The 24,096-nt window shown below is 41.6% G+C and overlaps 1 protein-coding gene across 2 annotated transcripts in view; it reads left to right on the forward strand.

Moving 5' to 3' along the window:
• LPGAT1 (lysophosphatidylglycerol acyltransferase 1) overlaps positions 1-24,096 on the forward strand; it is a 164,189-nt gene that overhangs the window by 109,691 nt on the left and 30,402 nt on the right. For both annotated transcript variants that reach the window (XM_074990010.1, XM_074990009.1), the window contains one exon: positions 10,355-10,481. In XM_074990010.1, coding sequence (XP_074846111.1) covers positions 10,355-10,481 — 127 coding nt within the window. The remainder of the gene's footprint in view (positions 1-10,354; positions 10,482-24,096) is intronic.

Raw genomic sequence — 24,096 nt, forward strand, 5'->3', positions numbered from 1 at the left:
TGAAAAAAGGGATAGAGAATAAGACGGGGAATATCTTATTGCCACTGTAGAAATCCATGATGTGCTCTGGCATCTGCATGCCAGTGTGATGGCCTCATTTCGAAAAAGATATCTTGGCATTGGATAATTTTCAGAAAAGGACAACAAAAATGATTAGGGGTTTGGAACGGGTGCCACATGAAGAATGATTAAAAAGACTGGGACTTTTTCAGCTTAGAAGAGAGGAGACTAAGCAGGGATATGTTAGAGTTCTATTGAAATCATGACTGGAGTGGAAAAAGTGAATAAGGAAAAGTTATGTATTTGTTCCCATAACATAAGAACAAGGGGTCACCAAACAGAATTAAGGTGGTACATGTTTAAAACTAACAAAAGGAAGTTTTTCTTAATACAGCGCACGGTAGTTGTGTGAAACTCATTGCTAGACTATGTTGTGAAGACCAGGACTTTAAAAAGGTTCAGAAGAACTAAATAAATTCGTAGAGGTTAGATCCATCAATGGCTATTAGCTAGGATGGGAAGGAAATGGATGACAGGAGAAGGGTTACTTTGATTACCTGATCTGTTCAATGCCTTTGGGGCATCTGGCATTGGCCTCTGTTGGAAGATAGGATACTAGGCTAGATGGACCTTTAGTCTGACCCATTATGGCCATTCTTATGTGCTTTTGGATGGTTGAAAGATCACTGGTGCTGTTTGCCTGCTGGGTTAGACCTCAGTGAAAGCAGTATCCCCATTTTTTTTATGCCTGCTGTGTCCTCCCTAATATCTGTGAGGGCAAAAAAGGGAGAAAAAAGATTCTGCTGAGGTGGGAGGTGGAGCAGCCAGACATGAAACTAATTAAAAAGAGCATGTCAAGGAGTGCTGTTCATCTGTAAGGCTTTGAAAAGCAGTTTCAGCAATGAGCCAGAGTAATATGACACTTTTATCTTTGTTCCTTATCAAAGTGTCCCCACTGCCTGCCTGTAAACTTCACCCCCACAAACCACCATATGTTTGAGGAAAAAGGTTTCTTGATTCATTCAATCTGCTAAGTTTTATTATGCATACAAACACATTGACAGCAAAGAAAAATAAGAACCCTGTGGGGGAAGAAACAAAGAAAGCTAGCTTACAGATGCACTTTAATAACTATCAAAGGCATGGGAATGGGCACCTTCTGGTCCTTGAACCCTCCTATGGTACTGAGAGTAAGGGATACCAGATTCTCACCCTGCCTCATAGGACGTTTGCAGGAGGAGGATGTAGAACTGGCATTCAGCTGCCTTTCTTGAATCTCAGCCTTAATGTGTTTCATTGTTTCTTTATAATCCATAGCATCTCTTCCTGTGTGGCATACTCTTGTTGTCTGCAGCCTCTCCTGTTCTCCCCATCCATGTTCACATTCTCATGACGTAATTCTGCATGCCCTGAGTTCTGTCTTTTCGCTCATGGAGTTGTGCATTAACTCACTAAACATCTCCTAATCTGGGAAAGTCCCTTTCCCAGTGTGAGGATGTGCTGACTTGACAAGGTTTCAGCTGAAAGGAATGTAAAGCACCAAGGTAGCATGGACAGTGTGTACATTGTTTGATTTCTGGTGCAAAATTAATTTTTTAAATTTACAAAACCAACCCTCAATACACTTCTGCAAGCTGCAACATAATCACAACCACTAGATATTTCAAAAGTCTGTTTGCAGCTCCAGCCATGGCGATTAAGGCATGGGGGAGAGGTCTTCTGATGACACTTTGGTGACCACATCCTTGAGATCACAGGTTGGAATTTGAGAAAAGCCCATTTTCCCCTAGCAGCCTGGATAGTGCTTGTGAACTGGCCCCAATAGTTTTTTTTTCTTTTCCAGAAGCAACACTGGGTTGGTAGTGAGGGGGAAGGGGGGGACAAATAGACTCTGCCACCACCATCACCACCACTTCGTTTCTTGTGCTGTTTGCAATACATGGTGAGGCCTTCCAGCTACAACCATGGCACACTTAGGAAAGTGTGGTGAGAGCTGTCCTTAAGATTTTTGGTGCCCTATGCAAACTGAGCAGCTGTACCGTCCATTCCTCATGGAATGCAAGGGAGGAGCAGCCATGCTATGGGACGAGGCTGGGCTGGGGGTGGGGGGAAGGAGGCAGACTAAGTGGCACAGCCTACTGGAGCTGCAGGCTGGGCGGGCGGAGCAGGCAGAAGGGGAGATGGCACAGCTGGCTGGGCCTTTGGTCCGGCAGGTGATGTGGTGTGGGGGTGTGGAGGATTTTGGTGGGCATGTCTGGAGTCAGAGAGGGCTGAGGGATTGGGCCTGACAGGTCCGGGAGTCAGGGCCAGGGGTTGGGGGCATTGGGGCCAAGGGATTGGGGCTCGGAAGCGGAGCAGGGATTCGGGGACTGGGCTGCTGGAGGCAGTGCTGCCCAGGGCTGGAACTGTGAATGCCAGAACTGGACATATTTAAGTAGTGACCACACCAGTTCCAAATGGAGAGATAATATAACCTCTCCACTATTTGATGTTCACCTACTTATTCATCCCACGGGACCCATGATAAACCATTCCCCATTCTGTAAGTATGAGCTACATTCTCTGCTTCTAGATGTATGCTTTTACATTTCAAGATTATTAAAATGCATGTTTGCTCATGCTCAGTTTACTAAGCAATCCAAATTTCTCTTTCAATGACCTGTCCTCATTATTTCCCGTTCTGCCAATTGTTGCCATCTACAAACTTGATTCCAAATGACTTGTTTTCTTTCAAGTCATCAATAAAAATGTTAACTAGTGCAGGGTCAAGAACCTGTGGCTGCAAGACCCCCACAGGAAAGACATTACCTGTTCACAATTACAATGTTAAGACCTAGCATTCAATCACTTTTAATCAATTTATTGTGAGCTATGTTGACTGAAAAATTAGAATGATGCTGTCAAATATTTTGTGGTGCTAAATCAGGTGTGTCACAGACATCTATTTACATCAACATTATCTTTATCAACCAAACTTGTAGTCTCAAAGTTACCAGGTTACACATGTTTTTACATAAGCCTATGTTGATTGGCATCTGATATTGTTCTTCTTTAAAACTCTTCAGTCCCATATCAACTGTTCTGTTTTACCTGTAGTCCAGTATCCTATCTGTGAACAGCAGCTGGAACCTGATGCTTCAGAGAAAGGTGTAATAATCCACAATGAGCAGATATGAGAGGATCTGTTCCACACATAGGTCTAACCTGATCTCTCATAGTTTGAGACTGGCTTAAACCCTAAAATTTAGGCTACCCTTTCCAAAATGTCTGCTATCACAATTCCGGATGTATTTGCTCTCTGTGTAAATATCCAATCCCTTTTTTTTTAACCCTGGTCTTTGGCCTCCATGATATCCCATGGCAATGATTTCGACAGTGTTATTACACTTTCTATGAAAAAGTGTTTCTTTTTTGTAAGGTTTGACTTTCCTACTTTTTAATTTTTCTCTTCTTCTTGTTGTGTTATGACTAGGGGAGAATAGATGCTCCTGATCTACCTTCTCTGTACCATTTGTTTTTTATATATATATTTCTAATCTGTCCCCTTTAGTTTATCTCCTTGCAGAGGTCTATTTTTTTTTTCAATTTCTCTGTATATGAACAGAATTTTCCAGGCCTCTGATCATGTTCCTTCTTCATCCATATCCAAGAGCCTTAATCCTGTAGTTTATACTGATGTAAAATTGTATCTCTTTCTTTAAATATTAAATTTATGTAAATACAGATTAATTGTTCCTCTTGTACCTGCACTGAACTCTATGGATCAACTATTTTTAAAAATGAAGCGAACTTAAAGTACAGGCTTTCCTTCCCAGGAGTGACAAGAAAAATATCTGGTGGAGTTGGTGCTAAGGCTTAATGACTTCTTTTCTTTTAAGAGCGAGAGCCCTTGATGCTAGAAAAGAAGTGCTCGGTCTGTCTGCCCACACAGGTTTGAGTGTTAATTTTGGCACCAGATGAAAGTAACCCTGCTGAAGAATCCAGAGTGTATCCTGTATCAGGATGCAGGACGTGGAGCTGTCTGCCTAGAGAGAGGAATCTGTCTAGAGTTAACAGTACATTTTGCATGTGCACCAGCAATCTAATTCTCCATGGACAGATTTTCCTTTTGGAGGAAACAAGTGCTTAGACATATGTTCAAGGGACGATAGAAATTTCTTCATATTTGTCACTTTGAAGTGTTGCAAAGCTGTATTTCTCCAAGCAATGGGACATGATTTTTGATGGGTTTTAGAAACAGGCAAATGTTTTGGGTAAAATTACAGTTTATTTTACTTTGGTTTAAAAGTCTCTGTATTTGAATATTACTAAGCAAAAGTTAGCAAATCACAGCAGCTTGGGGCCTTGTTCACGAAAGATGTGCATTTGAGTTTGATTCAGCCAACATTTGGTAAAATAAGGCAGTGAAAAAATCCACATTATATTACTGTCTGGTAACAGGGTTCTTTTCTATCAGGGGTCAGCAGCCTCTAGCACAGGTACTAAGAGCGGCATGCAAGCCAATTTTCATTGGCATGTGAGGTGGGAACTCAGCCCCTTCCCTCTTCTCTTATGCATCTGGAAGCTTGTTCAATGCCATGCTACCTGTGGATTAACAAAAGGCCAGTTAATGCTACCAATCACCATCTAAATGGTAGAGCTCTGCGTCTTTATTAATGAAGCTGCTGTAAGTAGGACTGTTAGTGACTTTAAAAAGTATCACCGTCACTCTGACTGTACATAGTGGTCAAAAGGACAAAATTTGGCATTACACCTTGGAAAGGTTGCTGACCCGTGTTCTATAAGTTTGATTCTGTTTTTGTTGAATTCAGATCTTAGGGCTTTCAAATGTAGTCCACTTTATCTGGCTCGGATACTTTATTACTTCACATTCAGAAATGGCTTTATTAGAGAACTGCATAAATTACTTTTTCTCTATTGAGAAGACACACTGTTGCACAGGTTTTCTAATACTCTATTTTTAAATACAGTTTTCTGATGCATATTTTTTGTGTGATTCAGTTTAAAAAGATTTGGAAAGAAGAACATTTATATGAAATTTTTTCATCCTTGATGACGATTACCAGGGGATGTTTTTAATGAGCCAGAGAGCACAAATACCAAACCTTAGGCTCATTCCTCCACCCCACAACCACCTTCTCTCTTTGCATGTATGCTTGTTTCATTTGTGTTGCTGTTATTATTGGTAAATAACCTCTTATCAGACCTGGGGATGAATGTGTACGTGAGCTCCTTCAGAAGTTCAAATGTTGTCAACATGCTAGTGCATAAGATGGGAGCAGTACAATTAACCATTAGCAAAATACTGAAACTTGACTCTACAGAATGCTATCAAATGGTCAAAGTATGCTGAAAAGTAGTAAAATTAAAATAAAATTGTTTGGGGTCTAATTTCTTTCAGCTGTAGTAATTTTAGGTGTTAGTACTTACCTGTTAATTCATGACTGTTTCAAGGAGAAATGGTAGCTAAGTGTAACCATGGATAGTGGAGTCTTTGGTTTTCTGATCCGAGCCCTGTGGTGGCATTTCACCCAGCTCTTAATCAGAGGTGCCATGTCTACATGGCTCTTTAGCACAGCGCTGCTGCCAGCAGCGCTATGGTAATGACAGTTCTAGAAATTGCAAATGGAGGTCTATTTGCAAACTCATGCAGCTAATTAGCATAGCTGTGAGAGATTTTACTGAATTTTTTTCCGGGATAAGGAACTGGCTAAAGAGGAGGGTTTGGCTGGCAGAGGCACATCCACACTGCCTCTGTACTGCCAGCACCCCCCCTCTGCTGATAGCAAAATCTCACGTGACTATGCAAATGGACCTCTATTTGCAATTTCTGGAACTGTTGTTAGCATAGCACTGCAGGCAGCAGCATTGTGCTAAAGGGCCATGTAGACATGGCCAGGCAGTCCCTCCTCTTCTTCTTTTGTACTTAACCCATTCCCGTTTCTGATGCTGATCACCTACTGGGAAACACATTCCAAGGGATTCAGAATTCCTGCTCCTGGTCAAGTCCAAATGATACAAAGGAAAAAGAAGGGCCAAAATTTGGTGGCTCTAGATCAGTGGTGTCCAATGGGAATTGAAAGATTGCCACATTTATGATTGGAATCTTTCTATATTTGCCCCAGGCTCCCTAGCCCTGCCCCTCTAAATAAGTGCCCTCCTCCAAATAAATCACCTCCCCCCAGAACCAGGCACCCCAGCCCGTTCTCTAAATAAATGCTGGTGGTTCACCAAAGCCACTGGGGCTGGAGCTATCACACGCTTGTCTTACTAGGGGTGGGAGCATGTGGCTCTAGGAGAAGCCACATTTAAAAGCTCGAAGAGCCACATCTCCACACCCTGTTGTCACGTTCAAGACATGTAGTGAGTGGCAACCATATTGGACACTGCGGATCTAGGTGGTCAGCCTGACTCTAACATGCTTTAAAACTTGGTTAATAATGAACATGCCAGCAGGGAGAATTTTGAACCACACTGAATCTGTCTAATCACAGCCAGCCAGTGTCCTTTCCCGGGGGGAGGGTAGAGCATTTAAGGAGGCTGTTAAGGGAAGCCACTGTGACATGCCAAATTTTTGGGTGCCACTGGGCTCTGATTATGACTATCAAAGGATCCACCCACCTTGACAATGAGAATCAGGTTAAATAGTTATGAAAATTCACCACTTCCATTTCAGAAGAAAAAGTACATTAAGAGATGGCTTAGCTTCTCCTTTGATTTGCTTGTCTAGCCATACAAATGTTGCCTTGATTGTAGTTTATTCCTGCTCTCTCTCAGTAATGTATCATGTACACTTCTGACAAACTAGCCTGCTTCTACGTGATTTGTGCAGAACTGTGCATGAATGAGGTCTCTGCAGGTTTTTGTGACCTTTCATTTTCTGTTAAAAGACAGGGATCACGGGGTGCGAATGTTTTGGAATTATTTTAAGAGAAACTAAAAGATTAAAATAACGTGGCTCACAGTAAAGAGTTTGGAAAGTAGCAAACTCATAAGTAAAACCTTATAAGGAGAGTAAACAAGCCCCCAAAAAGGTCAGTTTCAAAGTTGCTCTAGCTAGCTGCTGCTTCACAGAGCTCTCAGGTAGTCAGGTTATTGGATCTTTCAGCTTCTACTTAAAAGGAAGGTTGAGAGAGTCTTTTAATAGAAATTGAAAGTTCAGAATAGCTGGCCTACCAGAGATGGTCGTGGTTGCACTGGCCATGCCAGAGCTGGAGGGAAGGATTCTTGAACAGATGCATGTAAAGCTTGTTTACAGTACAAATTGTCAGCACTCCAATTACAATGCTGCTGCACTGTTAAAAGGATAAATGGGTGTTATAATTTTGATCCAGTTTAAACCTAATTCAAAATTACACTTGGCACTGCCTAGCCTAAAAATGTGGCTTGCAATTATTGTGTAATATACCTTATATATTCATTTAGGCAGTCCAGTTGTCCTTCAACTGTCAGGATTTTAAATTCTGATGCTTGGTGGACTGAACTTGTAGAGAAAATGGTCAAGACCTTTTTTAATGAGTGCGGAACTGCACGCTCCCCTGTGTATGATGAGTATTCAGTGTCATCTGATAACTTTTCAATTCAAATTCATAATGAAACCAAAGGGAGCATGGTAATAGTTATTTTTAAAAATTGCATTATTGCAAAAATACCATTTTTTGTTTGCTTTTTTTTGCTTTATTGCAAAAATTAATAATCTCCTGACACCCTACTTACCATCCTCCCTTCAAAGTAGGGAGGTTGTGTAGACACAGCCATACAGAGGATCTACTGCCCTTGCCATTCTTCTTAAATTTGTCTTTTTATGATGAGTTTTATGAAATATTAATATAGTGCTTGTGATTTTTTGTTGTTTCATAAGGTTCTTTTTAAAAAGTTGTTGTATGTGATTTTAGACATGCCAGTGAATTAACTTTTAATCAAATTAGAATTATTTATTAACTTGTCTTTAAATAATAAAGTAATTCCTTATTAGAAAATTGTTAGATAACTACGAGAAATTCAAGCTGAACAGTATCAGTACACTGTTGAATGAATAAGGGCTTCTTCACATTCCTGTTTTAAAGCATGTCTATGACTTTGGCTAGTTGTTATCGTTACAGTGGTAATTAAAAGTCGGTATGTTGAAAGCTGATGTCTGGGAAAGGCTGAAAAGAGAGCAATTAGGGCTTGGTAATTAAGGCTAGCGGTGTGTTGCAGGGCTCAGTTGAGGTGAAAGGAGACGGGTTGCCAAGCTGGTTTTAGGGATCTATGCAGTACTGCATCTTATTTACTACTGGGTCAGGGCAAGAAAGTAGGAAAGCAACAGGGAAGAGAAGGGAGGCAGTAGTGGTCTTTCTGCTGTGATGGAGTCAACTATCCATTTAAACCACTTGTTTTATTAAATAGTTTACAAGTATGGCTTCCAACCTTTAATTGCAAACCTTTCGCAGACTGCCATTAAAGCCAATTCTAGCTGATACATATGCTGCATTAAATGAAAAAGGAAACCACAACATAGATTTTTGGACAGCAATTAATAACATCATTGAAAGATATTTAATTTAAAAATAGATTGTAACTTTGCAATTTATTTACAACTTATTTTCTGCGATAATTGTTATCTATCTTTTTTTTTTTCACGGCTCCCCTGCAGTACTCTCTCAGATCTCCAGGGATCCGTGAACCACAGGTCGGAAACCACAGGCTTAGAAAAATTTTGTTGCTTAATAAAATACGTTCTTGTGGCATTTCTTATTATTAATGGCTTGTACTTACCACCCCATAATAAGGCTAGTGTTAATAGTTCATATTTATTTCACGCTGTGGAAAATAATAAATTAATTTGTATTTTTCAGGGTGGGGGAGTGTGTAAAAGAGAGAACATCATCGAGTTTGATATAAATTACTTTAGCGTTAAATTGAATGTAAATCACTGCTAACATTAAAAATATGAAATGGGATTAATTCTTCCAATCTTCCTACGTTATTTGTTTATGTTATTCAAGTAAAAATAGAGGTGGCCACTGTTAGTCTTTGGGCCGAAATTAAAAATCACTATTATTATCTCAGATTGAAACTCCTGAAATTCCTTTGAAACAAATTGAATTGTTTTTCAATTTCTTGACTAGTTTTATAGAGTGGATAAGATTTTCTGAAAATTCAAAACTATAAACATTGTTTAATGATAAGTTTTTTTTGTTGTTTTTTTAAACCAACTCTATCTCATTTGTGTAATGGTAATGCCTGCATGCGCTTTTTTACTGTTTTGGTCTTTGGGTGTTTTTGTTTTTGGTGTTTTTTGCATTATCCCCACTTTCCAGAAAGGAAAGGGGTTTTAATTGAAAATTTTTGTTCACTCCCAAGACACTTGGAGAAGGGAATGATCTTTCTCTTGGTCTTTTTTGCTTAATATGTTGGACTGGGAATGTGCAATTCCTTGGTGTGCCACAAATTTCCATGTGATCTGAGGCAGGTCCCTTAATCGCTGTGGTTCCATTTCTCTCCTTTTGGAAAGAGGACAGTAATACTTCTCTACATAACTAGGATGTGTTGAGGAAAAATTAATGAATGATTTATGTACATTCATATAATACAGCAGTGAATGCGGTAGTAAAACCAATAAATATATTAATGAAAGAACTAATTTAGGTGTAGGGTTTGTTCCCGTGTGTTTTGGAGTGGTGTAGGAGAAGGGCAGGCCTTTACAAAAACCAAATGCTAACAAATATTTCCCCTGAAATTTTTAAAAGATTTATTTCTTTTCAAACATTTTTGTTGTTGCCTGCAAATCACATTTTGCAACTTCGTGTTCATGCATGAGAGAGCAACCAATTAAACTGCCCAAACTGAATGAAATATGGAACGAACTAAATGAAAAGGTAAATTGTATAAATGATTGAATGTGACTTTAGGTTTTTAAAAATCTACCAGATTTTGTAATCTATATTGTTTTTATGTAATGGAGGAAAGGCAACTTTTACAAAGAAATATTGTGGCTTTCTGTATGGAAAGCAGTTTTTCAAAACAAAGTAAAGCACCTGGCATGCTGGGAAACAAGGCAGAGATCATGTCAATAAAAATTATAGTAATTGTTAGAGTGTGTAGTAATTACATTAAGATTTTGGCCTATTTCTGGGATTTTACATAGAAAGATTTTCTGTGGATTTTCTAGGATTTTACATAGAGTTTCACCACATCCTTAGTCTTTTTCCTGATATAGGTATTTGGGGGAAAGATGAATTTAAGTGATGTTTGTTTGAACTAAGTGATACAATCCTAAGGAAATATAACACTAGACTTCTTGTCAAACCAATGGAATATAATTTGGTCTAGCATTTAACATCCCATTTTCTTTTCTTCCTTTTATTCATAGAGAGCAAATCAAAAGGCCTTCAGTGGGTGATAGATACAACCATAGCTTACCCTAATGCAGAACCTATAGACATCCAGACCTGGATTCTTGGCTACAGACGACCGACAGTCACACATGTACATTACAGGTAGGAAAAACTTTTAGTACACAGTTGAATTAAGGCCTAAACATCCATTTGAGTCCTGCACAGAACATTTTAGAATACTTGATGGTTGAAGTAAAATATTTACTTAGTCTTCATTTAGAAGTGGTTTGTGTAGTAGGCTAGACACGACACTTGAGAGACTGTTATATTGGGCACGTTGACTCATTACAGGTTGAACCTCTCTAGCATGGGGCCTGACTGGTGCTGAACCAGACAACTTGGTGAACGCAGGAGGTCAATGTGGTCTAGCAGCATTAGCAACATTTCCACTGCTTACGGGGGTCTTAGAAGACTTTGAGGGGTAAATTAGTGCTAAATAACACCACAGAACACAGAGCCAGGACTGGGGGCTGTAAACATACTTTATGGGACCACGGAAGACTTGGCCATAAGTGGACATTTGGCTAGCTGAAATCATGCCAGACCATGGATGTTGCAGAACGAGATAATGCCAGACTAGAGAGGTTCAGCCTGTGTAGTCAACAACGATTAAAATTGTTTTCTACAGGGTATTGATTTTACCTCACTGTGTTGGTTTGTTTGTAGTTGCGATGTAACTGGCTTCCCTAGTATGTTGCATATTAAGTTTCACTTAAACTGTGTTGTTTCCATGAAGGAGGTTATACCTACTGAGTTTATTTGTTTTTAATACAGGGTGAACCTCTCTAGTCTGGCACATTCTCATCTGGCAATATCTGTAATCCAGCATAATTTCAGTTAGCTGGATGACCACTTATCGTGGGTGTGGCCAAGTTTTATGTGGACCCATAAAGTTTGTTTGCTGTCACCAGTCTTGACGCTCAGTGTTCTGTGCTGTTACTTAGCTCTAATTTACCCCCAGATGTCTTCTGAGAACCCAATAAGCAGTGGAGGTGTTGGTAATGCTGCTAGACAACACTGACCTCTCGTGGTCAGGCAAATTCTCATTCGGAATTGGTCAGGCCTCAGCGGTGTCAGACTAGAGGGGTTCAACCTGTATAAGCATCTTCCACTTAGTAAACTTGAATCTGGATTTTTTTTTGCTTGAAAATTAAGTTTGTTGGTACACAGCATTTTTCCAGTCCCCTCTGCCACGCTGTCAAATCCACGATGCTACTCAATGCTCAGAGCCACTACCTTCAGCCAGGAAGCATTTGTCTTTGTTAAAAAAGCATGTAGCATGTAAAAAACAAAGTGTTAACTAACTAGATGTGGACCATGATTTCGCAATGAGAGTAGACAGGGAAAAATCACATTTAATGTCCTGTTACTAGACAATGGTTAAATCCTACTGGCATCTGCCTTTATGGAGAGCCCTCTGATGTGGTGTTGAACACAACTTGTCTGGGTGTGCAAACAGAACACACAGTCAGCATCATGATTGTTAACATCCCTACTGAAAGCTGTGTTCAGTTTGCATGTAATCTTCCAATCAATACAACCCTTTTCTGGATTAAAATTGATGCTGAGGGAACTAGCAGAGAAGCACTAGGAAAACAACAGCATCTCATAAAAACCTAGTTGGGGACATTGATAAAAAAGAATTCCTCCTGTGTTAACCATTTCTCTGAGGGTTTGACTTAGAGAATGGGAGACAAAGTCAGCTGCCTTGTAACTTGTCTGTGTTTTTTTTCCAGGGAGGAGAGAGAGAAGTGATATAGTTCAATTTTTGGGGGTGCACTTGACAGAAGAAAATGAAATAGTTTTATTTAAATGTTGTTCACTTGGTCTGTTCCTCATGTAAGGCACTTGGAACAGTCATGTACCTTAGAGCTCAAAACGGAAACTTCTAAATTTTTTGGGTACACACACAAAGTAAAATCACTGACTGGGGAAGCACGTAATCATTCTTCACCTTCTACGACCATGAAGGAAAGCTGGGTATTACACTAATGCTTCATGTGGGGAATGAGGGGATGTAATTCTTCTGTGAATAAGTTCATGGGAAGGAAATTGTCAATATTACTGTGACATAAAGTTAGCTGTGAAAAAGCCGTTTCCCAGAAAACAAGTTACATACAAATCATTGGGTAAGTATTTCCCTGCAAGCCAGGATGGCACCTGTCTTGACATGATCCTTCAAATTCAAAGTGTGTAAGATGGAGGGAGGTGTCTGGTTAAAGCTGCTTATTGTTTTAAGTTGTTTTCTCTATAATGTCTTTACCTAAGAATAAATAAGCTAGCATGGAAAGAGCTGTGTGGCAGTTTAATTGTGGAGTGTTGTAGTTTCTGAAGAGAAGCAAGCAGGCTTGCTTAGGCAGTCTATCTCTTGTCAGGAATAAGACCATGACGGCAAGGAACTATTCATCCTGGAAGTGTATCTTCACATAAATCTGGAGAGCCGTTGTCCTTGCTGGACCATAGTGGGGGGGAAACTATGAAAAACTCATCTGTTTTTTTCCCCAGAGTTCAGCTGTCACTTAAAAATAGTGTTGAGCTGTTTGTGGTTAAAATCCCTTTAAAATATGGCTTTGGATCATTGGTTTCTTACTGAGCATCCAGAGAACCAAAAATAATAGCGCTGAATGAGAACCAAATTTGTCATATCAATGGGTTATTTTAGCTAGACATTTCAAAACAAGCAAAAAAAAAAAAAAACTTAAACTCTTACACAGACAATACCTCTAGGCACACTGGTGTGTCAGTTTGTGAATACATTCTGGTTCTTGAGTGCTTGTCCTTTTAATTGCAGGTTAGGCACCCCCATATGCACAGTTGTCCTCTGGGCGAGTTTTAGTTAAGTTCATTGGAATGCATAAACTGAATATTTATCTGGTTGTTTTGATAAATGAATATATGAAGTATAAAGGGTAATGGAATATTTAAATTCCCTCTTAGCTTTATGCGTTTTAAAACACATTTTTAAAAATTGGGTTTCTTGTAAGGTTACCATAGCAACTTAGTAGTAAACTAAGAAAGTTGTTGGTAAAATCACTTGTCATATGAGCTAACCCATTTCAGTAGCTAGCACTAAGCATATACAGTAATACAGGTTAAACCTCTCTCTTCGGGCACCCTCGGGACCTGACCAGTGTTGAACCAGAAAATTTGCTGGACAACAAGAGGTCAATATTTTCTAGCACATTACTAACACTTCCACTGTTTACTGGGCTCTTAGAAGACATTTAGGGGTTAAGTACAGCTAAATAACAGCATAGAACTCAGAGCCAGGACTAACTGCTGGGACAGTGGGAAACTTGGCCACGCCCATGATAAGTTTGTCATACGGCCAACTAAAACCATGCTGGATTATGGAGTTTCCTGGATGAGAGGGTTCTGGATGATAGGTGTTCAACCTGTACATTCCATTTAGGCTTCATTCCAGGTATTGCCTGTCACTGTACCAACCCACCAGTTATCCTATGTCAGATTACTTACTGGATTTGCTTGTTGAGATTTTTTTTTTTGGCTGGATGTACAGCTGCATTTCAGCGACAGCTCTTGGCAGCTTAATCTTTTGAGGAACAGCAGTTTTCAGAGCTGGTGAGAATCTGTGGAGATAGAGGTGCATATGGAGAACCGAGCAATAGATCACTCTTTAGAACACAGTTGTCATTGAGGTAGCTTCCCCTGTTAGTGAAAATCTTTTAGTTCTATTGTCACAGTGATGAAACTGCTCTAGAAATGAGAGTTCAGGTTAATTGAAGCCAAATGAACTTGCCTCTGGTTTGCTTGCTTGCTTGTTTTTGAAATACAGTAAACCTCCATTTTTACAGACCCCAGATCAACAGATTTTGGGACCAATGGACGTCCCCCTATTGTTCCTGAAGTCTGCTGGGGTCCATAAAATCCTAAATCCTTCCCCTGCTGCCAAAGGAAAAAAAAGGGAGGGAGACTTACCGCTGCTGCAGATTGCACCCTGATGGGAGGAGCACATGGCGGTTCTGGCGGCAGCTCCTGCAGGCCACAAGGTGGCCCCTCCAGCAGCACACAGTGGGCGCTTCCATGTGCTTTGAGGCAGCTGCATGCGGCAAACCACCATTAGCCACGTGCAGCAGGTGCCTCAAGCCCCGCGGTGACGCACCTCCAGCGGCACGTGGTAAGGCAGCTGCAGCTGTGCATGGCAAGGTGCCTTTTTCGCTGTGTGTGGCTAGGCACCTTTAGCTGCAGGCAGAGGGTACCTCCAGCTGTGTGTGGTGACACGCCTCCAACTGTAGCCAGGCGGGGCACCTCCAGCCACTTGCGGCAGCAGGGTCCCAGATGCGCGGCAGGATCTGGGGTCCAGGGGCTCCTCCAGTGGCAGCTGTGGCAGGGTTTTTTCTTTCTTTTCTTTTTTTGGTTTGAGAGGGTTGCAGGGGGCGATGGGAGAATTGGGGCAGGAGGGCAGTAAACCCTCACATTGAACAGACTTTCAGGGATAACAGACACCCCTCTCCCCCATTAGTCTGTTAAATGGAGAGTTCACTCTAGATGGTTCAGCCACTTAGATTGCTGCTGGCTATGGAATATTTGTACCTATGTTCTTGTGAGGAGCTTCACTTGTCCAAAAATAGGAAGGCTGCAGCTGTCTCATGTTCCCGGTGTCTGTTCTTAACCAGAAGCTATTCTGAAACAGATGTAGAACCACATATCCAACTTTACTGTGCCAGTTTCCTGCCTATCCTTAAACAGCCAGCCTGATCCCTGCCACATTATTTCTCCCCAGCTCCCAACTCCCATCCCTGTCTGGAAAGGGGAAATCTTATCTTCTGTTGTGCTAGATAATATTTTATAGACTTTTTAATGCAGTAGATTTTCTCACCTACTGTCAGTTGAAGTGTGTGGGATCTACTAGAGCCAGCCTATGAAGTCGTTAAAAGGTAATCAGAGGTGATAATTATTGCAAGGAAACATGATGACCCCTTTAATTGATTTTCACCATAGAGAACAAAATATTGCAGTAACACTTTTGTTAGCTATAGAAGGGATTTTTAATTAAAATACTTGATTCTTTTCTGAATAAATTACTTTATAGGCAGACAAGTTGAGTCCTATCAGAGTTACAGGCCACTGAAAGGCCATTAAATGTTATCTACTTTTGGTGCCTAGTAACTGGAAGAAGATTCAAACCACTGACCAAGAAATGAAAGGCTCCAGGTTCTATTATTCCTTCAACAATTCAGTATTTATGGGGCACTAGTGATGAGCAATGAGCATAATAACAGTAGTTCACTGCACAGTGTCTAAAATGGCTCCGTCACCGAGGAGGAGTATACTGAGTTTGGTGGTTTGTTTTTGTTTTTTTTAATCTGCAGACTAATCAAATAAATACCACTCCTGGGGGAATTAAGAAAGGAGAGCTTAGATGGAAGGTGGTATAAGTACATACATTTTATGGATGGTTAGCTGCAGCACAGATCTAGTTCCATACTGCAGAAAATGTCCACCAATTTAGGATGCCCAATTTCAGACACCAGGACTCTTTTTCAGGGTGCTTAGCCTGAAATTATACAGCAAAGAGATTTTTTACTGTACATCAGGATTCCCCAACCTATGCACCAGGACCCAAACATGGGTCGCCATTAGATTTTCTAAGGTTTTCCAGCTGGACGGCTCCAAGCTGCATGTGGCTCTTTGAGGAACCATTTGTGTCTCCGGCCGCTGCTCACTCACCCAGTTCCCACCCTCTGCACTGCCATGCTGAAATGGAACTCAGTTTAATTATTGGCTGGCAGGAGGGATCCAGCCATTAAACCAGTTAAAATGAGTCCCATTTCAGAGTGGCAGGGCGGGGAGCTGCCCACACTGCAGGTAGGGAAAGGGAGTAGGAAGAGAAGCCGCACAGAGGAGGCAGCAGCATTCTGGCAAAGGAGCAGCAATGGCAGTGTGTGGTGTTTTGTGTGAGGTAGGTGGCGGGGTGGGGGTTGGCGTTGGCTTGGGGCTGAGAGGGGTTTAAGTTCAGGGGGCATGGGTGTGCATTTTTCACCTCTTCCCTGCCTCCCCCTCCCCTGCCCATTTTGAATTGGCTTGGGTCAGAAAGTCTTACTGAATTGTCAAAATGGGTCCTTGTCTTGAAAAGGTTGAGAACCTCTGCAATACATATTAATGCAGAACTTTGAGTAATAATTTATTTAAAATATAATGCAGAAATGTATTTCTTACACTTCTCAGAAACCGTGCAAAGGCTTGGGGGAATCGTGGTAATGGAGGAGCAGAGGGAGAGGGAAGTAATTACTGGGAGGGAGCATGGGAGTCACCATGGAGAGTTGTTGGGTGAAGTGTAAAACAAGGGGGTTTTTCAGAGAGAGGGGGTTGTTACATAGTTAGGGAGTCTCCCCCAGGCAGATGCTGTCTGACCGCTGGCCTCTCCCTTTCAGTAAGGCATGTCTGTCCTTTCCATGTGCCCCCCCTCATGACAGTGTGTCCTGGCATCCTTACTCCCATTCTGCCCCTGCCCCAGTCTCCTTCCACTAGCCCTTCTGAACTCCAGTCAGTATGACTCCCTCCACACCAGCAGTCCCCAAGGGTGCTGTAAAGAAGAGAGCCTCTACTTTTCCCTGTCTGTAGCTTGCTTATGTTGCCCCGAGATTTGGCTGCCTTTGTTCTAGTAAAACAGCAGATGCTGGTGGGTGAGAGGCCTAATGCAGCACCTCTTCAGCAAAATGTGTTTTCTGCAGAGAAAAAAAATCTGTGGGGGTATGAATTCTGCGCTTGTGCAGCGATGCAAAAATTCCCGCAGTAGTAGTATTTATTTGATTAGTCTGCAGAAGACTGGGTTTTAGACTCAAAACAAAACAAAAACAAAACAAAACAAAACACCAAACTCAGGATACCTCCCCTTGCAAGATGGAGCAGTTTTAGACACTGTGCAGAGAAGTGCTGTGATCAAGCAGATGAAATCATTGTTAAAGGCCAGCTGCTACATTGTTTGGTGTGATAGAGTTGCCTTTGCAAATTATTGGTATTGCTCAAAACCAAGGACAGTTTTAATCATATTTTAATTCACTGTACATACAACTGGAATTTAACTAGTAACATACAAAGGATTAATCTAGGATCCTAATTAGGATAGGGAAAAGAATACCAAATTTGTTAAACTAACTAGTCTCCATTACGGCATTCATTCCTTAAGTTTTATTTTACTAACAAGGTCTGCTATGCGCAACTCTGAATCAGCTTTAGAAATTCTGCTGTTCTGGGGCTGTTTGCAGGATTAATGTCTTTCATAAAAAATTAGAGCTTATTTGTATAAATAAGATAAGGTAAGAGAGCCATTGCTAGTAAAGGAGTATGATGCAACGAGTTGAAGGTGGGGTGAAATAAAAGTGGGTGAGACAATACTTATGTGTAAGGTTTAATTTTATAGCTTAATCTTAGTATGCCTTTTGTAATATTTTTGAAGTAACATAACATCATGGACTAGAACCACTTGTGGTAGGATCTGTGCAAAGAGAACAAAAAGATAGTCCTGTCTCCAAAGAGATTAATCAGCTATTTTATTATCTCTTGGGATGCTTTTTGGAATGTGTGAGTTCAACTACCAAGGGTATGTGTACACTAGCCCCTTCTTTTCAAAAGAGGCATAGTAATGAGTGAGGTCGGAACATGCTAATGAGGTGCTGCCATAAATATGCAGCACCTCATTAACATAATGGCAGCCGCGACAATTCAAAAGTGCCACTTTCAAATTGCACAGCACCCATGTAGATGGGGTCCTTTTGAAAGGACCCCCCAGTCTTTGAAAGCCCCTTATTCCTATTTGGTTTTAGGAATAAGGGTCTTTCAAAGACTGGAGGGTCTTTTCGAAAGGCACCCCCCCTTCTACACAGGCGGCACACGATTCAAAAGCAGCACTTTTGAATTGCCACGGCCATCATTATGCTAATGAGGCACAGAATATTCATGGAAACACCTCCTTAGCATCTTCTGACCTCGCTCATTACCATGCCCCTTTTGAAAAGAAGGGGCTAGTGTAGACGTAGCCCAGGAATATGGCAGAGAAGGAGAAAGTCTCAGAATAACTCAGATCCTTCAGTCAGCAAGGATTTCATCTGTCTGTTCAATGAGAGCACTATGAGACAGGAAGCACAGGTTGCCAACAATGAAACTATCAACAAAAGATTAGGTAACAATATAGAGTAATGACATTGACCATAACATTGGCTCCAAAACCAGGAGGGTGAAAGTTCAGTGCTTGAAGTGTTATTTTGAGGATTGTATTTATTATTCAAAGTTTCTGGACAAATTAACCATTTAAAAACTAAACACTATTAATATATTTAGGATATTGTGTGATTTGATGTCTTAATCTGTATTTGGTCAAAAATCCTGAATTATACTTGTTTTAAATGGCTACATAAAGTAGGTTATTGAATTTCCCTAAACTTTTACAGTTGAAATGGATGATAATGTTACTGTTTATCCCAATAAGAACAAAAATACATCAAAACAATTCTTATTCCCCAGCAACCCTTAATCTGAGAAATAATTTCAAAATCTTCAAAGTCTAGAAGAAATATTATACCAAAAATTAATAAAGGTCTGTCCAGATTATAAGCTGGTTAAAAAAAAAAAAGAGAGAGAGAGTGTTTCGGAAGTGAAAAAAGACTGGACTGAGATGGAACAAAAAAATGTTGTTTCCTGTTAAGGTTAGTGTATCATGACAAGATTATATCACAGTCCCAAGTGTATGAATATCATCCTTTGAATCACGATGTAGTAGAATCAATGAGAAGATACAGGAAGCCAATTTTCTCCAAGAATTTTTCATGCTTCCATTACTACAGTACAGTATTTATTTGTTATATACATATATTAAAAGTGTCGGGCAGTTTCTGTGTCTAGTTTCAGTGAGTCATCGTGAAAGAAGAAAAACTTGTTACTGACGCTTCTCAAAATTGAAACTTTGTGAGGTTGTTAAAACACAAGCTTCACGGAACACATTGCAGGGGTGACATATCCTCTACATCAATAGCAGAGACAGTTTGGTAGGTCAGGATTCTATGTCATGGGGTGAATATTTGCCTACCATTTCTCATGGGATGTGACTAGATGATCTCCCCCCCAACCCCCAGCCCCGCTAGTTTTCCATGTATCCAGGGAAACTATGTTTAAGATGTAAATCTTCAACAACCTAAAATATCCTCAATTTAAGCATCGTGGTTTGGTTACTGAACTTGAATAATTAAGATTCTGCTTTACTCTGGTCGTCTCCCATATAGGAAAGCTTAGTGCAGGTGAATATTCATTGTACATGAACACATACTTCAATAATACAGTAAACTTTCATATCCGGCAGCCCTGGGACCAGGAGGTTGCTGGATATTCAGGTATTCTGGTTAATAGAGAGGTATACCTAGCAATATGCATAACACTGGAAACAATTAGTTAAGACAATATTAAGACACAAACAAAAATGTATGCAGAATACTTTACCAATGACAGCAGTATTGTACAATGTAAACTTACACTGTATTTGCTGTATTTATTTTTATTCACTTTCGCTCTCTGCTGTACTTATGGAAAACGTAACTAGAGTTTATTTATGGTTAAAATGCCAGTTATTTGAGAGTTCTGGATAATAGAATGCTGGACATGAAAGAGTTTACCGTATGAACAACTCAGTGGAAATGACTTCACTGTTATTCAGTGAGGCTACGTCTACACTACAGTTAGTTCAAGATAAAAGCTGTTATTTCAAAATAACTTTGCTAGTGTCTACACTATGCACGCACTGTTTTGAAATAAAGTCAAAATAGTGGATGGGTTATTTCAAAATCGGTAACCCTCATTGCAGGAGGAATAATGCCTATTTCAAAACAGATATTTCGAAATAGCACTATACCATGTCTTAATAGGAGCTATTTCAAAATAAGCCATAGTAGTGTCCAGTGGCAATATTTCAGAGTAGCGTTGTGTGTCTGGAAATGCTATTTCAAAATAGCTGGGTGCTGTTTTGAAATGCATTTTGTGTGTAGCTGTTGTTTTGAAATAGTGGGGGGGGGGGCGGTCTGCCTCAGTGGGAAGGCAGAGGGGCTGCCTCGGCAGGGCCTTCCCTGGCCACGGTCCAGGCTGTGAGGCTGCATAGGGTAGCAGGAGAGAGGTCGGGCGGGAGCTGAGCAGCAAGGGCCTCGGGGGGGCTTGCTGGGGGTCAGGAGGCTGGACCAGCAGATCAGCAGGGGCTGTGCATATGGTGCATAGCAGGCCCACCACCTCTGCCCACGTCTCCCACCACCAAGACGTGTCGGCCTCGTCCAGTGCCAGCTGCTGCTCTGCCAAGGTGTTCTGGTGGCAGAGGGCAGTCCTGTAGGTGGCAGCTGTGTCCTCCTGACCGTGGCAACATGTCCTCTGTCTGCAGGCCCTTCTGGGCACCAGTGGTGGGGGTGGTCCAGGCCTTTCACTCCCTGCTCCTGCCCCTCACAGCCCAGCATCATCTATGGGGCTTGCTGCCCCTGGGGGTGTACTGGGGCTCTCCCAGCACTCAGATGGTGCAGCTGTAAGGATGGGAGGGGAGAGAGAGAGCGATGCCCTGGTTGTCATGCCCCCCACCTCCCCGTGGGCAGTTGTCCCCACTCCCGGGCCAAGGGACAGGGATGTCCTGGGAGCAGTGGCATATGTCCCCCACATGGCAGGCCATGCCACACATGGCTCCGCAATGCCTTGGGGACGGGGCTGACTGGCGGGGTCACAGCAGCACGTGTGCTCACTGCCTCCATGCTCTCAGCTTCTTGCCACAGGGTTTCCTCAGTCCCTGCAGCTTTAAGAGCAGACGGCAGCAGAGACCATAGAGCCCTGATAGTGCTGGCAGGGTTGTCTCTGGGCTCCAGCTGGCCAGTGCCATGGAGGACTGCTCTTTCGGAAAAAAAAGGGCTTGTGGAGGTCTACACGCTTTCTCAGGAGTCTTTTGGAAGAAGGTGCTCTTCCTGATCCAGGAGCAGAAGAGGACCTCCAGAAAAAGTGCCCCGTTCTTTCAAAATCCTTTTGAAATAATGCTTTGTGTGTGTAGATGCTCCACAGGATCTTTCAAAAGAGCCCCAGCTAGTCTGAAAGATCTTGTTAATGTAGACACGGCCTTAGTGTGCATATGTTTGCATATACTTTGGTTTCTGACGGTGGGGTGGGAAGGTCTTTCCAAACCTGTGAAAAGTGTAGCAATTTCTAGTGGACACAGCTAACTTAATTGCATGCACAGTTGTTAACAGTAACAGAGAGAGAGCCGTGCTAGTCTATATACTATCAAAACAAAAATGCAGTCCAGTAGCACTTTAAAGACTACCAAAATTTATTTGGTGATGAGCTTTCGTGGGACGGACCCACTTCTTCAGACCTTAGCCATACCAGAACAGACTTAATATTTCAGGCACAGAGAACCAAAAATAGTAATCAAGGTTGACAAATCAGAAAAATTGTCATCAAGGTGAGCAAATCAGAGCAGAGGGGCAGGAGGGGGTGGGAGAGTCAAGAATTAGATAAAGCAAAGTATGTAAAAGAGCCCCTAAAATGAGCTAGAAAATTGCCATCCCAGTTCAAACCACATGTTAATGTGTCGAATTTGAATATAAAAGAGAGAGAGTTCAGCAGCCTCTCTTTCCAAATGGTTGTGAAAATTCCCTTTCAGTAAAGCACAGACCTTCAGGTCATTAACAGAATGGCCCACTCCATTAAAGTGCTGGCTGACAGGTTTGTGAATCAGGAGTGTTTGTCTGTTTTATGCCCATTAATTCTTTGTCTAAGAGAGTTTGAAGTCTGTCCAATATATAAAGCATGTGGGCATTGTTGGCACAGGATGGCATATGTGATGTTAGTGGAACAGGAGAATGTGCCTGTGATTCTATGAGTAACCTGGTTAGGTCCAGTAATGGTATCTCCAGGATAGCTATGTGGACAAAGTTGGCAATGGGCCTTGTTGCAAGGAAAAGTTCCAGGATTGGTATTCCTGTGATATAGACTGTGGTTGTTGGTGAGAAGCTTCATAAGGTAGGGAGGATGTCTGTAGGAGAAAACAGGCCTGTCACCTAGGGCCTTCTGGAGTGTGGCATCCTGATTAAGGATAGGTTGTAGGTCTTTAATAATGCATTGCAGTGGTTTGAGTTCGGGGTTGTAGGTAATGAGCAGTGGTGTTCTGGTGCTGGCTTTTTTGGGCTTGTCTTGGAGTAGCTGGTCTCTGGGTATTCGTCTGGCCCTATCAATTTGTTTTTTTATTTCTCTTGGTGGGTAATTCAGGTTTATGAATATTTGGTAGAGATCTTATAGTTTTCAGTCTCTGTCAGTAGGATCCGAGCAAATGAGATTGTACCTAAGGGCTTGACTGTAAACAATGGATCTAGTTGTGCGTGCAGGATGAAAGCTAGAAGCATGTAGGTACGTATAGCAATCAGTGGGTTTCCAGTAGAGTGTGGTACCGATCAGGCCATCCTTGATTTGTACTGTAGTGTCCAAGAAGTGTATCTCTCGCATGGAGTAGTTGAGGCATAAGTTGATGGTGGGGTGCAGATTGTTGAAGTCTCTGTGGAATTCTTCTAGACTCTCTATAGCATGGGTCCAAATCATAAAGATGTCATTGAGGTATCGTAAGTAGAGGAGGGATAATAGGGGATGAGAGCTGAGGAATCGTTGTTCCAGGTCAGCCTTAATTATATTAGCATATTGTGGGGCCATGTGGGTGCCCACAGCAGTTTCACAAATCTGGGAGGTATAAATTGTCCCCAAACAGGAAACAATTGTGGGTGAGAACAGAGTTACAGAGGTCAGACACCAGATTAGCTGTGGTGACATCAGGGATGGTATTCCTGATGGTCTGTAATCCGTCTTCATGTGGAATATTAGTGTACAGAGCATCTACATCCATGGTGTCAAGGATGGAGTTGTCAGGAACTTTTCCAATGTTTTGTACTTTTGTCAGGAAGTCAGTGGTATCTCGGAGATAGCTGAGAGTGTTGGTAGCATAGGGTTTGAGGAGGGAGTCCACGTAACTGGATAGCCTGGTGGTAAGGGTTCCAATACGTGAAATGATAGGGTGTCCGAGGTTTCCAGGTTTGTGGATTTTGGGAAGTAAATAGAATAATCCAGGTTGGGGCTCAGATGGTATGTCTGAGTGAATAAGGTCCCGAGTAGCATCAGGGAGTTCCTTAAGTAGTTGTAATTTCTTTTGGAATTCCAAAGTGGGATCAGCAGGGAGAGGTCTGTAAAATTTGGTGTTGGAGAGTTGTTTGGCTGCCTCCTGTTCATAGTCTGACTTATTCATGATGACAACAGCACCCCCTTTGTCAACTGGTTTGAGTATAATGTCTGATTATTTGAGACTCTGGACAGCATAGTTGAGATTCTGTCTCATTTAGTATTGTTTGCTTATAATGTCAGTCTGAGCATGGTTATGGAAACATTGTACGTAGAAATCTAGACTCTCACTACGACCGTCAGGGGGAGTCCACATAGAGTTCTTCTTCTTTTGGTGTTGGTGGTGGGGGTCGAGAGAGTCAGACTCTTGTTAATAGGTGTGTTGGAAGAATTCCTTTAGATGGAGGCAGACAAAGAAGGCTTCAAGGTCACCACAGAATTGTATTAAGTTCATGGAGGAAGTGGGGCAGAAAGAGAGACCCTGGGATAAGAGAGACTCTTCTGCTGGGCTGAGTTGGTAGCTGGAAAGGTTAACAATATTGTTAATTGAGCTGTCGTTGTTATAGTATCCTGAGGTACGAAG

Source organism: Carettochelys insculpta, chromosome 3 (genome assembly GCF_033958435.1).
Source record: "Carettochelys insculpta isolate YL-2023 chromosome 3, ASM3395843v1, whole genome shotgun sequence".
Classification (NCBI taxonomy): domain Eukaryota; kingdom Metazoa; phylum Chordata; order Testudines; family Carettochelyidae; genus Carettochelys; species Carettochelys insculpta.